An 18,211-nucleotide genomic window follows, 5' to 3' on the forward strand; every position below is an offset into this window, starting at 1 on the left:
TGCTATTCCCAGCCCACCCTACTGCCCCTTTCCCTGGCCTCCTGCCCACCCAGTGGGTCATGCTGAGCCATGCCACACTCAGGGGATGACACAATGAGGGGTGAATCCAATTGCCAGCCACAAAAACAACACACAGTGGTTGCTTTCAATATTTGAAAACCTAGTCTTCAGGGGCACAACACACAGCAAGCTGGGATCACCACAGCAAGGCTTGGGCTGAAATTTGCCTTCTAATGATTTTTTCAAGTCACCCTGTCTGTAGCCTCACAACTAGTCTTTTCCTAAGGGTACCTGGTTACCTATTTCTGGTTGTTACATCAGCACCCAAATGGTCACCCCCTCCTCTTGTGCATGCACCTCCTGTCCTGGCACCAAGGCAGCCTCAAAGCACTGTACCATCCTGAAATCATCCCTCCTGAAAGAGATTCCCATCCTGTGGAGTGGAGGAAGCTGCATCTTCTCCCAGGTTATCTTTGACCACTGTGTAAATTTAAGCCCAGCAAACACCTCAGGTAAGTACCAGGGAGAGAAGAGAATCCACTGCGGGGCCACAACGGACCCAAGAGTTTACAGCTGCACAAGCAGGGGAGGAAGTAAAAAAAGTGAGACAGGTTACCATGTCTAAAGAGAGGGCTGAGAGCGTGTGTGCGCGTGTGCAAGCAAAGCCAAGGAGGGTTACATCTGGAGAGAGGCTTCATGACTTCTTGCAGATAACAGTTTCGACCACAAAAGTGTTCTCGAAGTGACGAATGCGATGACAGTTCCCAACCTCACGTCGACTGATACCTGCAAGTGATGGGGAGACAAGAGGGGGAAATTCAACCAATGATGATCTCTAAGAGCTGCAGCAAGTGGGGGAAGGAAAGCAGATGAGATGCAGTCGGTGAACACTGAAATGCAGGAACAACACAGCTCATAGGAAAAGCTGCATGATCTGGTCTTGGAAAGAATAGCCATATTCTGTAGGCCATGGTCCTGCAGCAAGAGCTGCCATGAGCTGGGGGACCTGCCTGGGAACAGCTGGTTTCAGCTGACAGCATCTCAGTGTTATCTCAGAGACCAGAAAGCCTCATGAAACCAGCAGAAGTCACGGGCTGGTACAGAGCACAGCTCTGAATGCAGCCAAGGAGGGCTTAAAATCACCTCCCCTCTGGCTGTTTGTGTCCCCACACGCACTCATCCTGCCACAGCCTCAGCCAGGAGGCCCCTGCTGGGAAAGCAACTACAAACTACAGCCATGGGGACTTCTGCACCCTGCAGCTTCCCCACAGATCCAAACCCAGACTGACCACATGTTCAGGTTTCAGGTGAACCTTTAAGTACACCTGTAGCTAAAACCAAATACAAATACTGAAATGAAGAAGTTTTTTGCAGCAATATTACCATTTGCACGTTAAGATACATACTGCTACTTTTCATGACATCATTTTAAGGTAGCCCAGTGCTCCCTCTTCACAATTTGGTCCATATTATTAGAAACTTAATGAATTGAAGGCAATTTGCAGATCTCATCTGATCTGAACAGCTGCCACTGAAGCGGGTGTCTCCATTAGGGAAATCTTCCCAACAGTTCTCAACAGCACTGCTATTAGTTCAGCCCCAGGAGCCCCCATGTAAGTGAATTGCTGGTTCCTGCAACCATTTCATTGTTCCTCAATGTTTCTCCTGGGCTGACAGATGACAGTAACACAGCAGCCAACACCCATTTGCAGCAGCAGCATCCCAGATTCGTGTTTAGATGAATTACATGGGAAAGACCTCAAAAGTTCCCCTGTGTGCTCACACCCACAGAGAAACCACCCCTCTGGCCATGAAGAGGCCAGCATGGCTGTCAGGGCAGAAGTACTGGCTGTGATGAGGGGGAGGAGCGAGGTGGGGCAGGTGAAGAGGACAAGGTTCTCACGTCTCCTGGCGCCCCTCCGCTTCAGCCTGTAGGTCTCCTTGCCGCTGCAGAGGCGGTAGATGAAGGAGCCCAGCTGCTCCATGTCCCTGACGTGCTCCGTGGCGATCATCTCCTCTCGGATTATGTATGTCTGAGGCAGGTATGTCCCTTTCTGAAATGACATGGTTTCCAACAAAATAAAGCACTAACGGTGGCGTGATCTCGTCCTCAGACAGAGCTGTCACATGGAGTACCAAGGACAGCCAAACAAAAGCCCCACTGTCTGAAGGCTCCAGCTCCACTTATGGGTTAATATGCTTCCCTGTCCTTGCAGTGAACTGTCCCACACTACTAGCACAGGGCACACAAAGGGGATTAGATCCAAAAATTGAACATTCCCATAGGGAATGAAACCAATGTAGGATCAAACCTGTTATAAACTAGCCCAGTGTTAAAGGAGGGCGCACAAAGCTGTAACTCAGAGCACAACAAACCCATATGGAGAGGGATCAAGGCTCAGCCAAAACGCCAGGAATTCCACTGAAAATGTGCATTTTACATTTACTTCAAAAGGCAAAACCCCAAGATGCCAGCACTGCTTAGACTCTAACAGTTCCCTGAGTTTTCCATGTTTCCCCTTCCTCCTTGGACCATTCTGTACAGCCACAATGATCTCCTGCCCTTACAGCCCACAGGAATGGGGACTAGGTCTGGGTCGTGGGCACCCCATTTAGCACCATGTCCCTGGATGGTAGCTGTGGGCACTCAGGGGAAAACGAGCTCTGGGCACACTTCCACCACCACATGGACGATGCCCAGTGACCCTGGGGTGGTGCAGGAAGGCAGCTCGTGCCAGGGACAGAGCTGAGCCAAAGCAGCACACAAGAGCTCCCTGCTGCTAGGGTAAGTCTGTTAGAAAGACCAGGGCAATGAAGAGCAGACTAGGTGCTAATTAGGCCACGAAGCAAAGACTTGATTCTGGTCCCTTTCTCTTAAGAAGAGTCAAAGAAATGAAAGGCCAGGTTGGATGGGGCTCTGAGCAACCTAATCTAGTTAAAGATGTCCTTGCTCAGTGCAGGGAGACTGGACTAAATGACCTCTAAAGGTCCCCTCCAACCCAAATCATTCTACAACTCTAAGAAAAGAAGCAGCAGATATTGGGGTCAATATAAATATAATCAGGGGGAAAAGCAACCAGCAATTTCAAATATCACCTCTTCAGTTTCCATCACAGGACTGGTTATCTCCATAGAGATGTACCTGGAGACAGGCTGCCTTAACTCAGGGTCGTGCTGTTGTGCTGGCGTAGCCTACTGGATCAATAAAGCTCTCCTCTAATGCTGGAGGACTAGACTATTAATGGAAGTTTGTACTACACTAACACAACAGTTCAGCAAGAAATTCAATTATTGATTCTCAGTGGGAGAGTGCAGGAGAGGGCATGTGATACGTGCAGTTACTGGCAGGGGCTGTCATGTTAACACCCAGGGCTGGAGCTCTGGATTTCCCATATCCTTGACACGGTGACAGGGCTTGGAGAGAGAAAGACACACAGACATAGTTCAGTTTCTTCATTGCTTTAGATTTTATATAGCTGTGGCAGCTCAAGTAGTGAGGAATCATCACTCCTCTACTGCAGGACTGTGCAACGAGCGTGATACCTTCAATCCCCTGCCAAGAGTTTTAAGAAAACTAGAGCACTGACCATCTAGGGTTCTGAAAAAGATGTGGATCAACCACCATCTAACTGGGTCAGCTCCAGCACCCTGCTGCTGCACAGGGGGAGCATCCCTCCATCCTTTTCTCTCAGATCCTTACACAGCCCTGTTCACTAAACCATTACACCGACACAGAACAAAGTCTGCAAGAAATAGCAGAGCTGCTTTGATTGGGGAGTTACTTAAACCCACATCTGCTTTGTACTATCTTTAAAGAATCAAACACTTAAGATGATTTTAACTGTATCTTCATCCCCCTTTTAAATTCAATTTCTGATAAAGAGAAAGCATAATTTTCACTGACTGTGACTTCAGATCTCTTCTTTTAGGACGTGACCAATGTTCTAAATCTCTCCATTTTTTCCCAGGGCTCTCCTGTCAGCTTGTGCAATCTTGCCTTCTCCACTTCCCTCTGCCCCAGGGACTGGTCACCTGCCATGGGCAGAAGCTGTGGCTGGTCTGGAGCAAGTTATAAGTAAATGTGCATTGCACCTCAGCAGGGGTCCCAGCACATTTGCCAGATGGTCACTGTGCGTGAAACTGTGAGGAAACAAACTGGGAGCCTGACAAGGACTGGAGTGCAGGCATCTCCCAAGGCACAGCCTTCTACCTCTGAGCTTAACCCCTGCCAAGTTCATCACACTGCATGTAGCAGCAAGTGAGTAAAGGGTACTTAGGAAAGAGATTGCACTGGGCTTTTTTTCTTCTCTTTTAAATAAGAGCTTTGCTTCACCAGCAAAAGACTGAGATAGATATGCACTTTCTGCAGACTTAGAAATCCTGTTTTTTTTTCCTGCTGTTAAGATTAAATAGTACTCTATTTTAAGAAGGCTGCTTTTAGTCACTGCAAGAGCAGCTCTGAACTGAACAAACCTGCTGGTACTAAACCAAAGGAATGCTGGCTGTGAGCAGAACAGCATGAGCCCGAGTCCGTGGCTGCAGCCCACAGCACAGCAGGGAGAGCAGCACAGATTCCCCACTGAAAAGGGTGAAAGCTGAAGGCCTGGTACTCCCCAAGGGACACTGAGAGCTCTGCAAATGCCAAACTGCTGTGGCAACCACGGCAAGAGTGAAAAGCATGAAAACTCAGCAGGGTTGCAGCTGTACCTTCACGTTAACCAGCAGCTCCCAGAGGTTGCGAGGAGGCATCACAATGGTGGTGTTGAGCTCGATGACGTAGCACTTGTCCAGAGTTATGTCGTGGTAAGCTGTCAGCCCCTGTGTTCCAAGCACAGAAATTCAGCAATTGAGCCCTTCACAATGAAACATGGCTGTGAAAATGGGTGAAAAGGGAGTTCAGGGAAGACAGGAGATTGCTTTGAACAAGAAATCTGTCCCAGGATCTCCCTATCAATCAAGACAAGCAGGTTGGAAAAAATCTCAGAGAGGGCTTTAGGAAGGACAGCTCAGCACTAAGATCATCATATACACAGGTGACAACAGCAACAGTGCCAGGCCATGAGCACTGTGCTGGTGCACCCCAGCTCAGCCCCACGACCCCCCCAAAGGCCCCAAGAGCTCCTTACTCGCTGGAAGTCGTGGATGATATCCGCAGGGTCACTCCCCCCAAACTGGGGCACGGGGACGTTGATTTGCTCGTAGTTCTCCTCAAGGTAGATCTTGACATCTTCGTGCAGCTCCAGCTGCCCTTTGAAGGGTGAATACAAGGAGTCTTCGTAGAGGACACCGCAGTGAAACACGCTCTCACGGGGCAGCTGTGGGGACCAGATCCAGGTGGAGGTCAACACTCACACACCCCACTACCAACTACAGCAAACACAGGAAGAAACGTACCCATACTGGGTAAAAACACCCTTTCCAAACAGATGCTTGAGAGTATTTCAAGGTCAGTCTTTTTATCAGAAACCATTCTTAGTGTTGGTAGTGCAAAACACCCTTGTGAAGTGACCACGTGCCCTTTCCTGCTCGCCAGGTCCAAAGGGAAGAAAAGACTTCACAAGGGGCAATTCAGAAAGGCAAACTTGCTGCCTGTAGGCTCTTAAGTTTACCAACCAGGCTGCTCACATCCCTCCACATGCATGGTTTCCAGTAACTGCATTTTAAAGCATAAGGTGTATAAGTTTGGGAGGAACAGAGCATCTTTTCTAAAGGCACTTGTAGCTTGGATATGGCAAATACCCCAAAACAAAGCAGCTTCACCTCACTCCAAACCAGGAGCTGCTGCTCTCCAGGGCTCCAGAAGCACAGAGTATGGGCAAGAGAGTTAAGGCAGGCTGAGCGATCAAGTTTGGGCACAAGGATCACGGGGACAAACTGCAGCCATTGGAGGCTGAGACAGAGGCCCCTTTGCCTTGGTCTCCAAAGCACCTCTGACTATACTGAATGGGCTTTGCTGAGTAACTGGATATGAGCTGTCACTGGCCCAGGTTGCCCAGAGAGCTGGTAGAAAGCCCAGTCCCTAGAAACACTGCAGGTCAGGTTAGATGGGGCTCTGAGAAACCTGTTTAAGGATGTCCCTGCTCACTGAAGGTGGGTTGGACTAGATGACCTTTAAAGGTCCTTCCAACCCACACCCAAAAATCTTCAAACCCAATTTGGTGTCACAGGCGAGCATTTGGGGTGACAACAGGTGGCCCCAAATGGACCAGCAGGCATTTCCCAACACCACTCAGCCTACCAAGGGTAGGGTATTGACTAGGTGATGGGTTGAATGCTGTCCATAACCTGGTCAATAGCCTTCCCTCAATGCCAGAGGCTTCTTGTAAGGAAGAGTCCACCAAAAGCCCTGCAACAGGGTCCCACCACACTTCCACAGCAGTGTGTGGGAAGGGTGAGCAGCCCTACAGTTGTCACAGGCTTTCCAGATCATGTATAAATGAGCAGGGGCAATAAAGAAGACTGCAAATTAATTTGACAACAAGAAAATTTATGGAGCAAGGGAGTGTATAAAAAGACTATACTGCTGAGCAAGTGCTGGCTGCAGAGACAAAGGCAGCCAATGGTCCTGGGAGAACTCATCCACTAATAGCTGCTGCCCAGCAGAACCAAGGCTTCAGTGCAGATCAATGCTCTGGGGTTTCTTGGCTAAACACCCAGCAGCCCTCAGAGCTCAGCAGTTTCCTCCTTAAAAAGCAGCTCTGCAAAAGCTACATGCAAGAAAGGTGCTGAATTTAATGGAGGTTGAGGGCTCACCTTCCATACCACCTCCACCTTACTCTTCACTTCTCCACTTGCCTTATTAATAGCAGCACCTATTTTTGTTACAGAGTTTTGCTGTGCTAAGGCTTAAAAAACCTTCTGCAAAAAGATGCTCCCATTCTTGTACCTCCCTGCTCTCTCCAGGGCTTGCTCTCCTCTCTCAAGAAGCCACACTTTCAGACTGCCTTACCCCTGACAGCAGTGGCATTGGGGTTATAAGGCAGAACTGGCAGGATATTTTTATGGAAGTAAAAAAAAGAAAAAAGAAAAATAAGTCCACAAGGGAGGAGAAGAGAAGGGCTTCTGGAAGGGCCTTCCTGGCAGTTGGGGTGGAAGTGAGCCTGAATCTACCACTTAAGACATGTCTTGTCTGCAGTGCCCAGAGGACTGTCACCCAAGTTACTTGGACCTGATGATTCAAGAAGCCCTTTCCAACCACAGTGACTCTAGGATTCTTCTTCTTACTGCAGTGCAAAACCAGCATCACCTCTTTCCAAGGCTGAAGCAGCCTGACTGGCTGCTCCAGGTGAAGAGGCAGCAGTCCTTCCCCACTCGCCCCTACCTGGGTGATGAAGAAGTATCTGTACACGTACATCGACGCGAAGACCAGCCCCAGGAGCAGGATGAGCAGCCCCATGGTCAGGTAGCACACCCCGCTGAGCGACGACCTCCGGCCCTGCACCACGGGAGCCCCCTCCTCCTGCCAGGGGAAAACCAGAGCATCAGTCAGCAGCTGCTGCCAGGAGGCAGAAAATCAACCCTATTCCATCCACGGGTGTGTGACTGAGGGGGGCAGATGCTGTCCTGCAAAGCGACTTCACATCTGACAGCATCCCGGCAAGAGTAAAACACTTCCTGAGCAGTTCAGCCCCCCACCCCCCTCACACCTATATCCCAGAATCCCAGCATGGTGGGGGTTGGAAGGGACCTCTGGAGATCACCTGGTACCACCCCCTGCTCCAGCAGGTTACCCACAGCAGGGTGCCCAGGATCACATCCAGATGCGTGCCGAAACTCTCCGGAGGAGACACCACCACCTCTCTGGGCAGCCTGCTCCAGGGCTCTGCCATCCTCACAGGAAAGAGGTTTCTGCCTATGTTTAGCTGGAACCTCCTGGGTTCCAGTTTGTGCCCGTTGCCCCTTGTCCTGTCACTGGGCACCAGTGGATAGAGTCTGACCCCATCCTCTTGACCCCTACACCAACTGCTCAGAACAAAGTCAAGCAATGCTTTTGGTGGGCCATAAGAAGTGACTGGAAAAAAAAGGACATCAGGAACTAACAGTTCCTGGCTACTGGATGTAACAGCATTTATACTCAGATTTTTTTTGCTGAAATGCTGCTACTCTTGAAGAATTTTTCAGAGGAAATTACTGATTTTTCAGGAAATTACTGATCTCAGAGAGGTACCTCCTGGCCCTGCTGGGGTGAGCCTACCCAAACAGCAGTGTTGCTCTTAACCTCATTTTCAAGCAGATTTCTGCACACCTTCCAGGAATACGGTCAGAGTATCAAAAGAAAACATACCTGCTGTGTTTAGAGTGCTGCCCTATCTATACAGGAGCCATCTCACCTCCTTACAGCCCACAAAAACCAGGGCAGTGCAAAGGCAGAGTTACCTCCTGGGGACCACCCATCCCAGTCTATGACTGTCTCATTTTTACTACCAAAATAACCCTCTAAAATGTTAAGCAGGAGGATGCAAGGCCTTTCAGAAACAGATGAAAGAATCTGGTTGAGAGCTGCCCCAGTTTCTGCTCAGAAGAGCTGAGAGCTGCCCTCAGCTGAGCAGGGAGAGGGGTGCCAGGGAGGGCTCCTGCAGATTAGTCCCCCTGGGCAGTACGTGATCTGAGGGGCTGGATCAGGAGGACACTCTCTCCACAGCCAGCCAGAGCCTGGTACAAACTGGGTGAACAGATCTCAATGCAAACAACAGCCTCTTATTTCTATGATGAATCACTGTTTAAAGGAAGAGATGTTTCTCCAGGGTAACATGGCCAAAACCTGCTGGGTGGTGCAGGTGCTGAAGCTTCCTGGGGAGATGCCCCTGGGTCCCTGCCATCCTCCAGTGCCATGGGTTGGCAGCCAACACCCCCTTCCCCTTTCCCTGCCATGGAGCAGCCCTCATATGAGAGGTTCAGTCCCAGGTTTGGAGGCATCAAGTCGCTCCTGCCTCAAGACTAAAGCACCCCAGCATCCCTGAGACACCCACGGGAAGCCCACCAGGAAGGGATCCCCCTCACCTCCCCAACACCTGAGCTCCACCAAGGTGCAGAACAGGGGCAGAGTCAGGATCCTGCAACCCCTCTGGTACCTACTCCACTCCCAGCCAGCCTGGACTCCTCCAGCTATTGGCTTTTTCTTTTCTAGCCACATTCAGACCAATAACTCCAAAGCCCAAATTGCTTTGGGAGAACTATAATTCCAGCACACCTCCAGAAGAAATTAAATCTATATTTCTCCTTCATCCCATCTGCTGAAAGACCCTCACAGCACCTCTATTCACCAGGAGCTCCCCACATTGAAGGATCAGTGTAATCAGTTTGTTGCTGCTTCTCCAGCAAATAAAGGCATGAGCAGACTGAAAAATACATCTTAAGCTCATTTCCAATCTTTCCCTTCCTCTCCTGCAGACGAGGGGCAGCAACTGTGACAAGCCACACAGACCAGAAAAAAATAAAAAATGAGATTCCCAGAGGAAGTTTAAAGGCTCTGTGACATGAACTGCTGGGACAGGAACGTCATGCTGTACGTCAGGTGCTGCACAAAACCAGATTTCCCCTGACACTGGTCATTAGAGGATGTGTGCAGACAGTTGGGGTGAAGAGGAACGGAAAGATCTCCTGCCACTGACACCAAAGCGTGGCTGAGAGAATGTTTAATGCTCCACAGGTGAATCACACCTGAAAGCTGCCAGGTTCCTGTGATGGATAACACACTGATTCCTCGGTGAGCTCCAAGTGCTAACTCTATGGAGAGCTTCAGCAGAGGGTTCAGAAGGACACAGCAGCTCTAAGAGTAAAAATATACACTCCTACTGAAAACAAAGTGTTGGAAGAATGCTAGGGAGGGGTGAATAAGCCCTTGGTGGTTTGCTATTTGCTGGAGCTCTTTGCTCAGCCACAGACAAGGTGAGACATCTCACCTCTCACCACCAAAGGAGATGAGTTCAGCTCCCTACAAAGCATTCCTGGCTTTGGGAAAAACCCCCCGAGTCTTGCATTTTGGGAGAAGGCGGGGAAACAAAGCAGAGCCTTGCCCTGGCAGAAGTTATGAGACACAAGGAAAAAATCAAAACCAGCCTCAAATTGTGAGGGAGGAGAGAAAAACTCAACATCAACCATTCTGATGGAGCAGGGATTAAGGCAGCGAGGTTAAAAATGCTCCCAGGCAGGCCAAGGGGAACAACTAACCACAGTCCTGCAAAACATGGCATAAAAATCATCTCTGCAAATCCCCACTAAAACATGCCTCTCCTACCCCTGCAGATTAAGAGGCCACCAAGTCTTTGTCACTACAGGTGACAAAGTGAGGTTCTCCTGAAGAGCAGGTCACACTTTTGAAATGTGCATTTCCACTGAGGACAACAATCAAAATATTAGCATGCAAAAATGCTCTATGTTCACCAGATGTTTAACAATATTCCAAAAGGATTCATTAACCAAACACTCTTCTTGCAACAAGCCATCCTACTGATTTTCTGCCTCAAACTGTGATGGGTTTTTCTGGCCAAGAGGAGTAGGAAAGGCTGGGGTCAAACCACCCCTGGGCAGAGGCAGGGACAGGTATGTCAGTTCAGCAAATGGGTTTTACTCTTGTTTCTTCATCATATTGAACACGATATTGCAACAGATGGGCACGTTTTACACAAAAATGAATGTAAGGCCCATCCTCCCCTCTCTGGGCTGTGCAGGAGACAATCATTCATTTGCTTCTCCATGAACAAACAGATGGAAAACCAAGAGCAGGGGAAGAGGAGCACGACATCTGCAGTCCAGATGCTACAGCTGTGCACAAGGAGCACGCACAGCCAGATCCACAGCTCAGCAGTGTATCCCACCACCATTTCAGGGCAGCAGAACCCTGCCACTCCACACAATGATCCTGCCTTTCCTTGGCACCACACGCTCCAGCGTCAGCACAGGCAGTGGAACCCCCACTCTCCTGACCCTGCAGGAAAGGCCAGGCTGGTTCCCCTTCCAGTGGGGAAACTGGAAGAGGCTGTGGGCAGAGCCCCCTCCCGTGTGCAGTGTGAGGAGAAGGCACAGCTCGCTCTCCTATCGCCTGGCCCTGGGGGAGAACATCCCTCAGGCCCTCGAGAAGAGTGCTTGCACCTCTTGGTCTTCTGCCAGGCATTGTCCTGCTAATATTTCATCCAGCACACAAGCCTGAGTAACCAGGCATGCTGCCTTGGCCCCAGCCTGCAGGCACCACTGCCTCACAGACACAGCCCAGCAGACAGGATATTGAATTCCAAAAAGGAATTCCTTTCCTTGGCCAGAACAGGCTCCTGAGTGCACTGCCTGCTCGCAGGGCTGGCACAGAGCACAGCAGCAGGTACCCAGATGGGAGAGGATGCAGGTATGACACAGGCCACAGGCTAATTTCAAGCCTCCTCTAGCAAAAGGAGAAGTCTTAATTCAGTCTTTGCGGGTCATCTCCAGAATTTCAGGTCTTGCTGAGGACACAATGAAAACAGCTGGTATCCTGTTGCTGAATGGCCAAGGAACATCTCTCCTACAAGAGGTGGGGGATAGAAGCCTGACTGTGCCTTACAGACACAATGTCCACTCCATAACAAGGAAATTGAGTCCAAAGGTCAGAGTAAGACAGAGCAGGGAACACACCAACGCCTGCCAGGCACTGCTGAGGGCACTTACTGCTGAGCAAACCCTCCTGGTTTCACAGGACTGCTAGAGCCATACCCAGCGAGCTGGTGCCTTTGGTACCTCTCATGAATCCAGCACAGGGCCATGAAAAATAGATATTTCATTCTGTCACTCCTTTGTCACCAGTGTCCTGCTGAAAAAAAAACAGAAGTGAGGAAATTAAGAGAGTCATGTCATGCCCTGCTCCCTCCCGAGCTGCTCACCACCTTGGCAGAGATGGGCTCAGCTCATGCCCTTCTCCTGCTTCCTCAGCTTTGGCAACAACTCTGATTTCACCACAAACCATTTTTTTTTCCCCTGCATTTCTGAAACACACAGGTTGTAAATCTTTCATGTGAGGTGTAGCAGGGCCTGACAAATGGGGGACACAGCTCAGCAAGTGTCTAAATATACACCCCCAGCAGGCAAAGATGCTTGAGGTGACTAAAATTAGATGTGATTCTGACAACTGACAAGTGAGGAGAGAAACGGGATGCAGAGTAAATACTCAAAGGGATGTGTTGTGGAGAAAAGTGTGATCTGAAAGGCAGCAACTCATGTCATCCCCCCATGGGAGGTTGCTTGCTTCAAGGGAGCAGCATCCTGAGCTCTCCATGCAGAAGACGTGCTGACTTAACTGCAGACACTGCCATGGGCAGCCACAGCTTCTTCAAAGGACTGGAGAGAAATGGGATGCAGAGTAAATACTCAAAGGGATGTGTTGTGGAGAAAAGTGTGATCTGAAAGGCAGCAACTCATGTCATCCCCCTCTGGGAGGTTGCTTGCTTCAAGGGAGCAGCATCCTGAGCTCTCCATGCAGAAGACGTGCTGACTTAACTGCAGACACTGCCATGGGCAGCCACAGCTTCTTCAAAGGACTTTGGCTTGAAACTTAAGAAACCCACATCAGAAAACGCAACTGATCCTGCTGTTTACTCATTTCTGGTGACCAAAGGTCAATATGGACTGTGGTAAAAGCAAAAAGTCAGTTCAAGGTCTCCACCTCCAGCACATCAAGCCTCATAGTTACAGACGAAATCAGTTACTGCTTTACAAAACATAAGGACTTGCAATAGCAGTACCTCCATTGACTTCAGATGGGAAAACCCCACAGCTGACTGCTGGAAAAGTGCTGCCACAGTGGGTGCAAGGTGGTATGGAAGGACCCCTCCTCTGAACTGCTGGGCTTGGTCCAAAGCATCACCTCTGGGGAAAGCAAACCCCATGTCCAGCCCAATGCAGGTGGCTCCTCCTGCACACAAAGCAAAGCCCTCTCAGCACCCACCCACTGCATGGACCTCATCCTTACTCCCTGCAGGTGCTGGGCCCTGCCAGCACTTACTGCCCCTGCTCTGCACGATAAAAAGGACTGCAGAGTTTGAGGGATAAACTGTAGGGCAAGGAGATCCAGACCTGCATCCCTCCCAGGGACCACCCCTCCTGTAGATAGGCATCCAGACCCAGGGGAGCTTGGTGGTTGAAGAGCCCCCAGGGTTACGGGCTAGAGCAGCTGCCAAGTTAGAGCTCTGCAGAAGGAAAAGTGAGAGGCTACACAGAGGGAAAAGGCAGACAGAGGAAGACAGAAAGGGGAGGAGGAACAGAGGGAGATAAACCATTACAGCAAAAGCAGTTCATCCTTGAGTCCATCAAACCATCTCCCACGCTCCAAAAAAGGCTCCTCTACCACATGAACAGAAAACAGTCCTATCCTCAACGGCACTTATGCTTGCAGGGAGGAGCAGGGGTGAAATGAGGAGAAATAGCAGGTGACTCCAAGGGGGAGCAGTGCTTGGGCCACCACCCTGGCAGAGAGTCACAGGGGTCAGTGCTCAGCACTAGCACTGAGAGGCCTCTGGATGAGCCTGTCCCATGGAAGGAGAGTCCTTCCAGGCTGGAGAGCATTTCTAAGGCTTTAGGACAGACAAGAAGGTGTGCATGCATGGAGAAAGAGCTATACACACACACATATATATGGCACAGTTTCCAAGGCAACCGAGCTCCCCGTGCAGCACTGGAGCAGCGCCTGTGTGGGGCACGCAGCACCAGCCCCACGGGGGCACAGCCAACGCCTCCTGGGCCCAGAGCTGCCTGGGAGCCAAAAAACTACCCCAGGGCCTGTAATTAAGAGACTATCACAGCCAAAGGTAGAAAGATTGCAATAAATGAACTAATTACATCTTCAAATGACACCACGGCACGTGACCAGCAGCAAAGCCACCTGCCCCAGGAGTCTCTGCAGCGCTGGAGATGAGAACATCAAACCCAAGCCCTGGCTGATTCCAACCCCAGCTTTTGTTGCTGTGCACAAATACAGCACGATGTTAAAAATGCAGCCTAGCATGTGGAGCTCCTAAGCACTCCGTGCTCATATTTTCCTTCTCCCTCATCAGCAAGAGAGATATAAACCCCCTCTTCTCTCCTTTTTCCATCCCTTTCTAGAACTAAGGGTCTGTTTCTCCTCCCTCTTTGCACAGGGGTAAGGAATTCATTTCCATGTATTTTTTAATTTTATTTTTTGGCAGAGGCACAACAACTTCCAGCTGGAGTTTTTCCAGCCTTCCTCTCCTCTTCCCCAGGAGTAAAACCATTCCAAGCATTAGCAAAGCCAACAAAGCCCCTTGTAAAAATAAGGCTGTTCTTGCTGGGCACATAGCTAAGACCTCGAGTGCCACGCTGAAGAGGCAGGCAGAGAAAACAAAACAGCTGGGATAAAGAGGTAAAAAATGTCCCAATCTGGGTGTTTCAAAAACCCAACTTCCAAAATACAGTGACTGATCAACACGGTCTGATTTCCAGAAATCAACAGGAGGTGCAGCCACTCACTGTGACAGCAGTGAAAATCACCTCCTGTCCCAGGGCAGCTCCACCACAGCTAAAAGGCTCCAGAGAGCTTGTGCAGACCTCACCTGGGAGAGGGAAGGAGCAAGCACAGCCAAGTGAAGGCTAGGGTTTGTTTTTTGCAAGCCTGAAGTGGGAGGTGTCATTAAAAGAATGGGAATTTTCCCCAGAAGAATGAAAGCTAAGCTTTGGTACTGGGTCTCAAAACCTATCTAGACCAATTAAAGACAAAAGGCAGCTCTGGGAATAGGTGAAGCTCTTAAATTCAGGGGACGGTAACCTTAAAGAGCCTTGATTCAAAGGTAAAGACATATGAAGGTGGGCAAACACCCAACTCCTTAAGGACCTTTGACCAACATCAAAATATTCAAGAACGTTGAGAAACTGAAGCAACAAAATGCCAACAGCTTGCAGTTTGTTCTTGGTGTAGCTGAGTCTTCCCTCTCTTCCCAGCTGAGGTGAAGAGAAGCTGGTACCAGCTGCCCACACAACCAGTCTGCTTGCTTCCACCTTCACAGGTGGCTAGGGAAGAAGTAAGCCACAAGTCTGACTGCCCAAAGTGACAAGCTGCCCCATGGCAGGACAGTGGGACCACATGCTGGGGGAAGAGTTGGACAGACTTCCCTTCCAACAGCCACACACTCACCTTCTCCCAGACTAAACTGTTCAACTGCTCTGACACAAACCAAACACACCTACCACCACCCAGTGCAGGGGCCCAGGAGTCCTGCCCACGAGCCAGGAGAGCTAGTGACTGACTTTGCAAAAGGCATGAAGGAACCTGACAGAGAAACACCTCCACATACACCAAAAGGCTTCACATCATTTCACCCAAAGTTGTTCACCATCAGTGATGGCTTTGGAGCCTAATGATGCACCAGAGCAGAGCAGCAACTGGGGAAAGAACTCACCTGAACACCACTGCTGGGCCCTAAGCACTGCTTCTCTGGAACTCCATGTCCAGACAATTTTGGGTCTCAAACAAATGTACAGTTTAAAACTACAGCACCTACCTCCGAGCTTCTACAGTCAGTCAGGCAGAGACAGTCAAGAGCAATTTAGCTATTTTGGCTGGCCAAGTACTGCTGAAATGTCTGTGGCCAATAAAGCCATCATTGCCCCACCTCCCTCTTCCAATAGAGGCGATTGATTCCCAAAAGGCTGGTAGGAAGCAGGACACAGCCATGCCCAAGATGCTCCTGAGGTGGAACAGCCAAGGTACCACCTTCTGCTTGCTCTGCAGGCAAGAGGGGGCCCCAGGGCTGTAAACCCATACTGCCCACTCCGAGCAGAGGGCTCATAGACCACCATTTCCCACAGCTCAAGCTGAAGCATCTTAACAAGGAACCAGATTTCAGGTTGCAACATTTGCCTCTTCCCTGAAAATCAGCACTTAAGTGTCCTGCCATGAAATGAAGTCACTGTGCCCTTTCAGAACACTGACAGTGATTCTCTCTTCTCCCAGCGTAACATTTGCCTCTTCCCTGAAAATCAGGACTTAAAGTGTCCTGCCGTAAAACGAAGGCACTGCTCCCTTTCAGAACGCTGACAGTGATTCTCTCTTCTCCCAGCAAACCCTGACTGTCAGCCCCACACTCAGAAGTTCACCACACAGAAATGGTGTCTAGTTTAACAGCAGCAAGAGAGAGGAGACAGATCTGCCCCTCTCAGCTTTGTTGTTCAAACCCACTTCAACGGCAGGGCACAGCAGCAAGGAAGGCAACCCTGCAAAGCAAGTGCAGAGGGATGAATTAAAAAAACAAACAAAACCCTTCACACTGTCTTCTCTCAAATGGTGACACTGGCACCAAAAATAACCCCCAAACACAACCAGGTCCCCTCACGTCCTGTCCCATGGACAGGACCTACAGTGCTGCAATACTACTACATGCCACGTATGCAGCAAAGCTTCCACCTTACACTTGGTTCCTCTGCACCTTTTAAAATGGTTTCTTTTTGAAGATATTTCTTGGGTTTCTGTGTTTTCCCAATGAAATTGCTGTGCCCAAGATGGCTAAATGCAACGGGTTCTTCCCATGTGAAGAGCACCCACATGCAAAGCTGCATTGGCTTCAGCTCTTCTCCAGCTTTGGGAGAGCACACATCTCTAGACAGACATTTCAATTTTCTGTCTCTAGCTCTTCAGTCTTTGGTGAAAGAGAGCTCCATCTTTCCAAATTCAGACACATTTATAACATTTCTCCTAGAAACAGTTGTTCCCTCTCCTAATCCTCCCACCAGCTTTAGCCAGATCCTTTGTCATGCTCAGCTAGAATATCAAATATTCATGTCCAGAGTCTGGTAGAATACCCAAGTGTAGCATTTCATTACAGCGGATCCTGTAAGGGTCTGGAGACATTTTTCCAATCCAGTCCTTTTCCTCTGCTCCCAAGGCATCCCCAGACCAAGGAGAACCGAGAACCAGGGACAATGTTTCTTTTTAAGCCAATGACTCCACACAGGACACAAAAAGAAATCATTACTTCAGCCCATGTGGATATGGAAGGGTTGGGCAAAGGCCAGGAATAACCTTCTGTCACCAGAAGGTAGCTTCTTCCAATGAATACTTACCATATTTAGATCCCTAAATCAAGACCTCAATGTGGTGAAAATACCCAGGCTCAGGAGCATCAAGCCTGGACTCAAGCCCATGAATACGTCAATGAGCGTAATCAATCCACATCACTGCCAGCTAGTTTTTCTCCCCCTCTCTGGATTTACAGCTTGCTTTGTGAAAAAGCCCATTTAAAAGCCTTATCCTCACATCCCCTTCCCTCGCCATCTGTCTTTCACCTCACAGAATCCTGCAAGGAAGTGGCTCACAAAATCCAGCACTGCGTTGAAGCTTCCACCAAGCTGGTGTGACTCCTCTTTGCGGGGCCAGCAGAGATGCCTGCGTGGCCAGCAAGAGCCACTGCTCCTCCTCCTGCCCCCTGTGCCAGAGCCCAGCCCTGGGGCACCCCTGCTCACCATGCAGGCAGGGCACGATCCAAAGCCCACCGAAAGGAAGAGTCTGGTCAAGTCCTGCTCAACCCAGGTGAGATGGAAGGCAGGAAACCAAAGCCTGGTGTTACCACAACCAGCTCCCAGCAAAACACCCGTGGCACCACAGGACACCATGGTGTGCACCCTGGAGAGCCCCTCACAGCTCCCAGGCGTGTGACCCACTGCCAAGGCCTTTCCAGTGGGCTGGCCAGACTTGTGGGTATGGAGAGAACTCTCTACATACAGAGCTGGGGGATGAGGCACCTCTTCCCACTGATACTCACTTTTTACTCCTTGTGAAGCAGATTTGAATGAAACTTTTCCCCTGGCTTTTGTGCTGCCTCTGCAGAACAACTAGCTGCAAGCGTTAGAGAGGTTCACACGGAATCAACCAAAAAAAGTCCAAACCACATTTTGACTGGAGAGCTCCAGCAATCGGTTTTACCCAGTTCCTGTGGATTTCAACACCCATCACAAACACAAGGAGTATGTCTCCCACAGTAGTTAAAAACACAGCACATGTATTTATTTCCATTTCAGGCTGTAAATTTGGAGTTCAGTTAAAACTCACTAAATACTACTTTGCATCCAAGAAAATATTTTCCAGTGAAGACAACAAATCATTTTACTGACTGCATAACCTCAAGCTGTCTTCTCCTCGAGGTGGCCACATCCTCCCCAACAACGATAACAAGATTGTTTCTTTTATATGCCCTTAAAATGTTGCAATTCCCTCAAAATTATGTGGATTTGTCTGACAGAG

The 18,211-nt window shown here is 49.6% G+C and overlaps 1 protein-coding gene across 2 annotated transcripts; it reads right to left on the reverse strand.

The window, feature by feature from the left end:
• Positions 1 to 420: 420 nt before the first annotated feature.
• Positions 421 to 7,453, reverse strand: ITM2C (integral membrane protein 2C). 2 transcript variants are annotated; one of them, XM_008939950.1, is made up of 5 exons: positions 7,322 to 7,453; positions 5,127 to 5,315; positions 4,708 to 4,818; positions 1,904 to 2,054; positions 421 to 786 (listed from the first exon to the last, which is right to left on the reverse strand). In XM_008939950.1, exons 1-5 carry the CDS (start codon positions 7,394 to 7,396, stop codon positions 695 to 697), a joined length of 618 nt encoding a protein of 205 aa, XP_008938198.1. In that variant the 5' UTR covers positions 7,397 to 7,453; the 3' UTR covers positions 421 to 694. The 2 variants fall into 2 exon arrangements, with proteins under 2 accessions (XP_008938198.1, XP_008938197.1); XM_008939949.1 differs by having other exon boundaries at positions 563 to 786; positions 5,127 to 5,219; positions 7,349 to 7,451.
• Positions 7,454 to 18,211: the final 10,758 nt, after the last annotated feature.

The sequence above is a fragment of the Merops nubicus genome, unplaced genomic scaffold, assembly GCF_000691845.1.
Source record: "Merops nubicus isolate BGI_N331 unplaced genomic scaffold, ASM69184v1 scaffold5635, whole genome shotgun sequence".
In the NCBI taxonomy this organism is placed as follows: domain Eukaryota; kingdom Metazoa; phylum Chordata; class Aves; order Coraciiformes; family Meropidae; genus Merops; species Merops nubicus.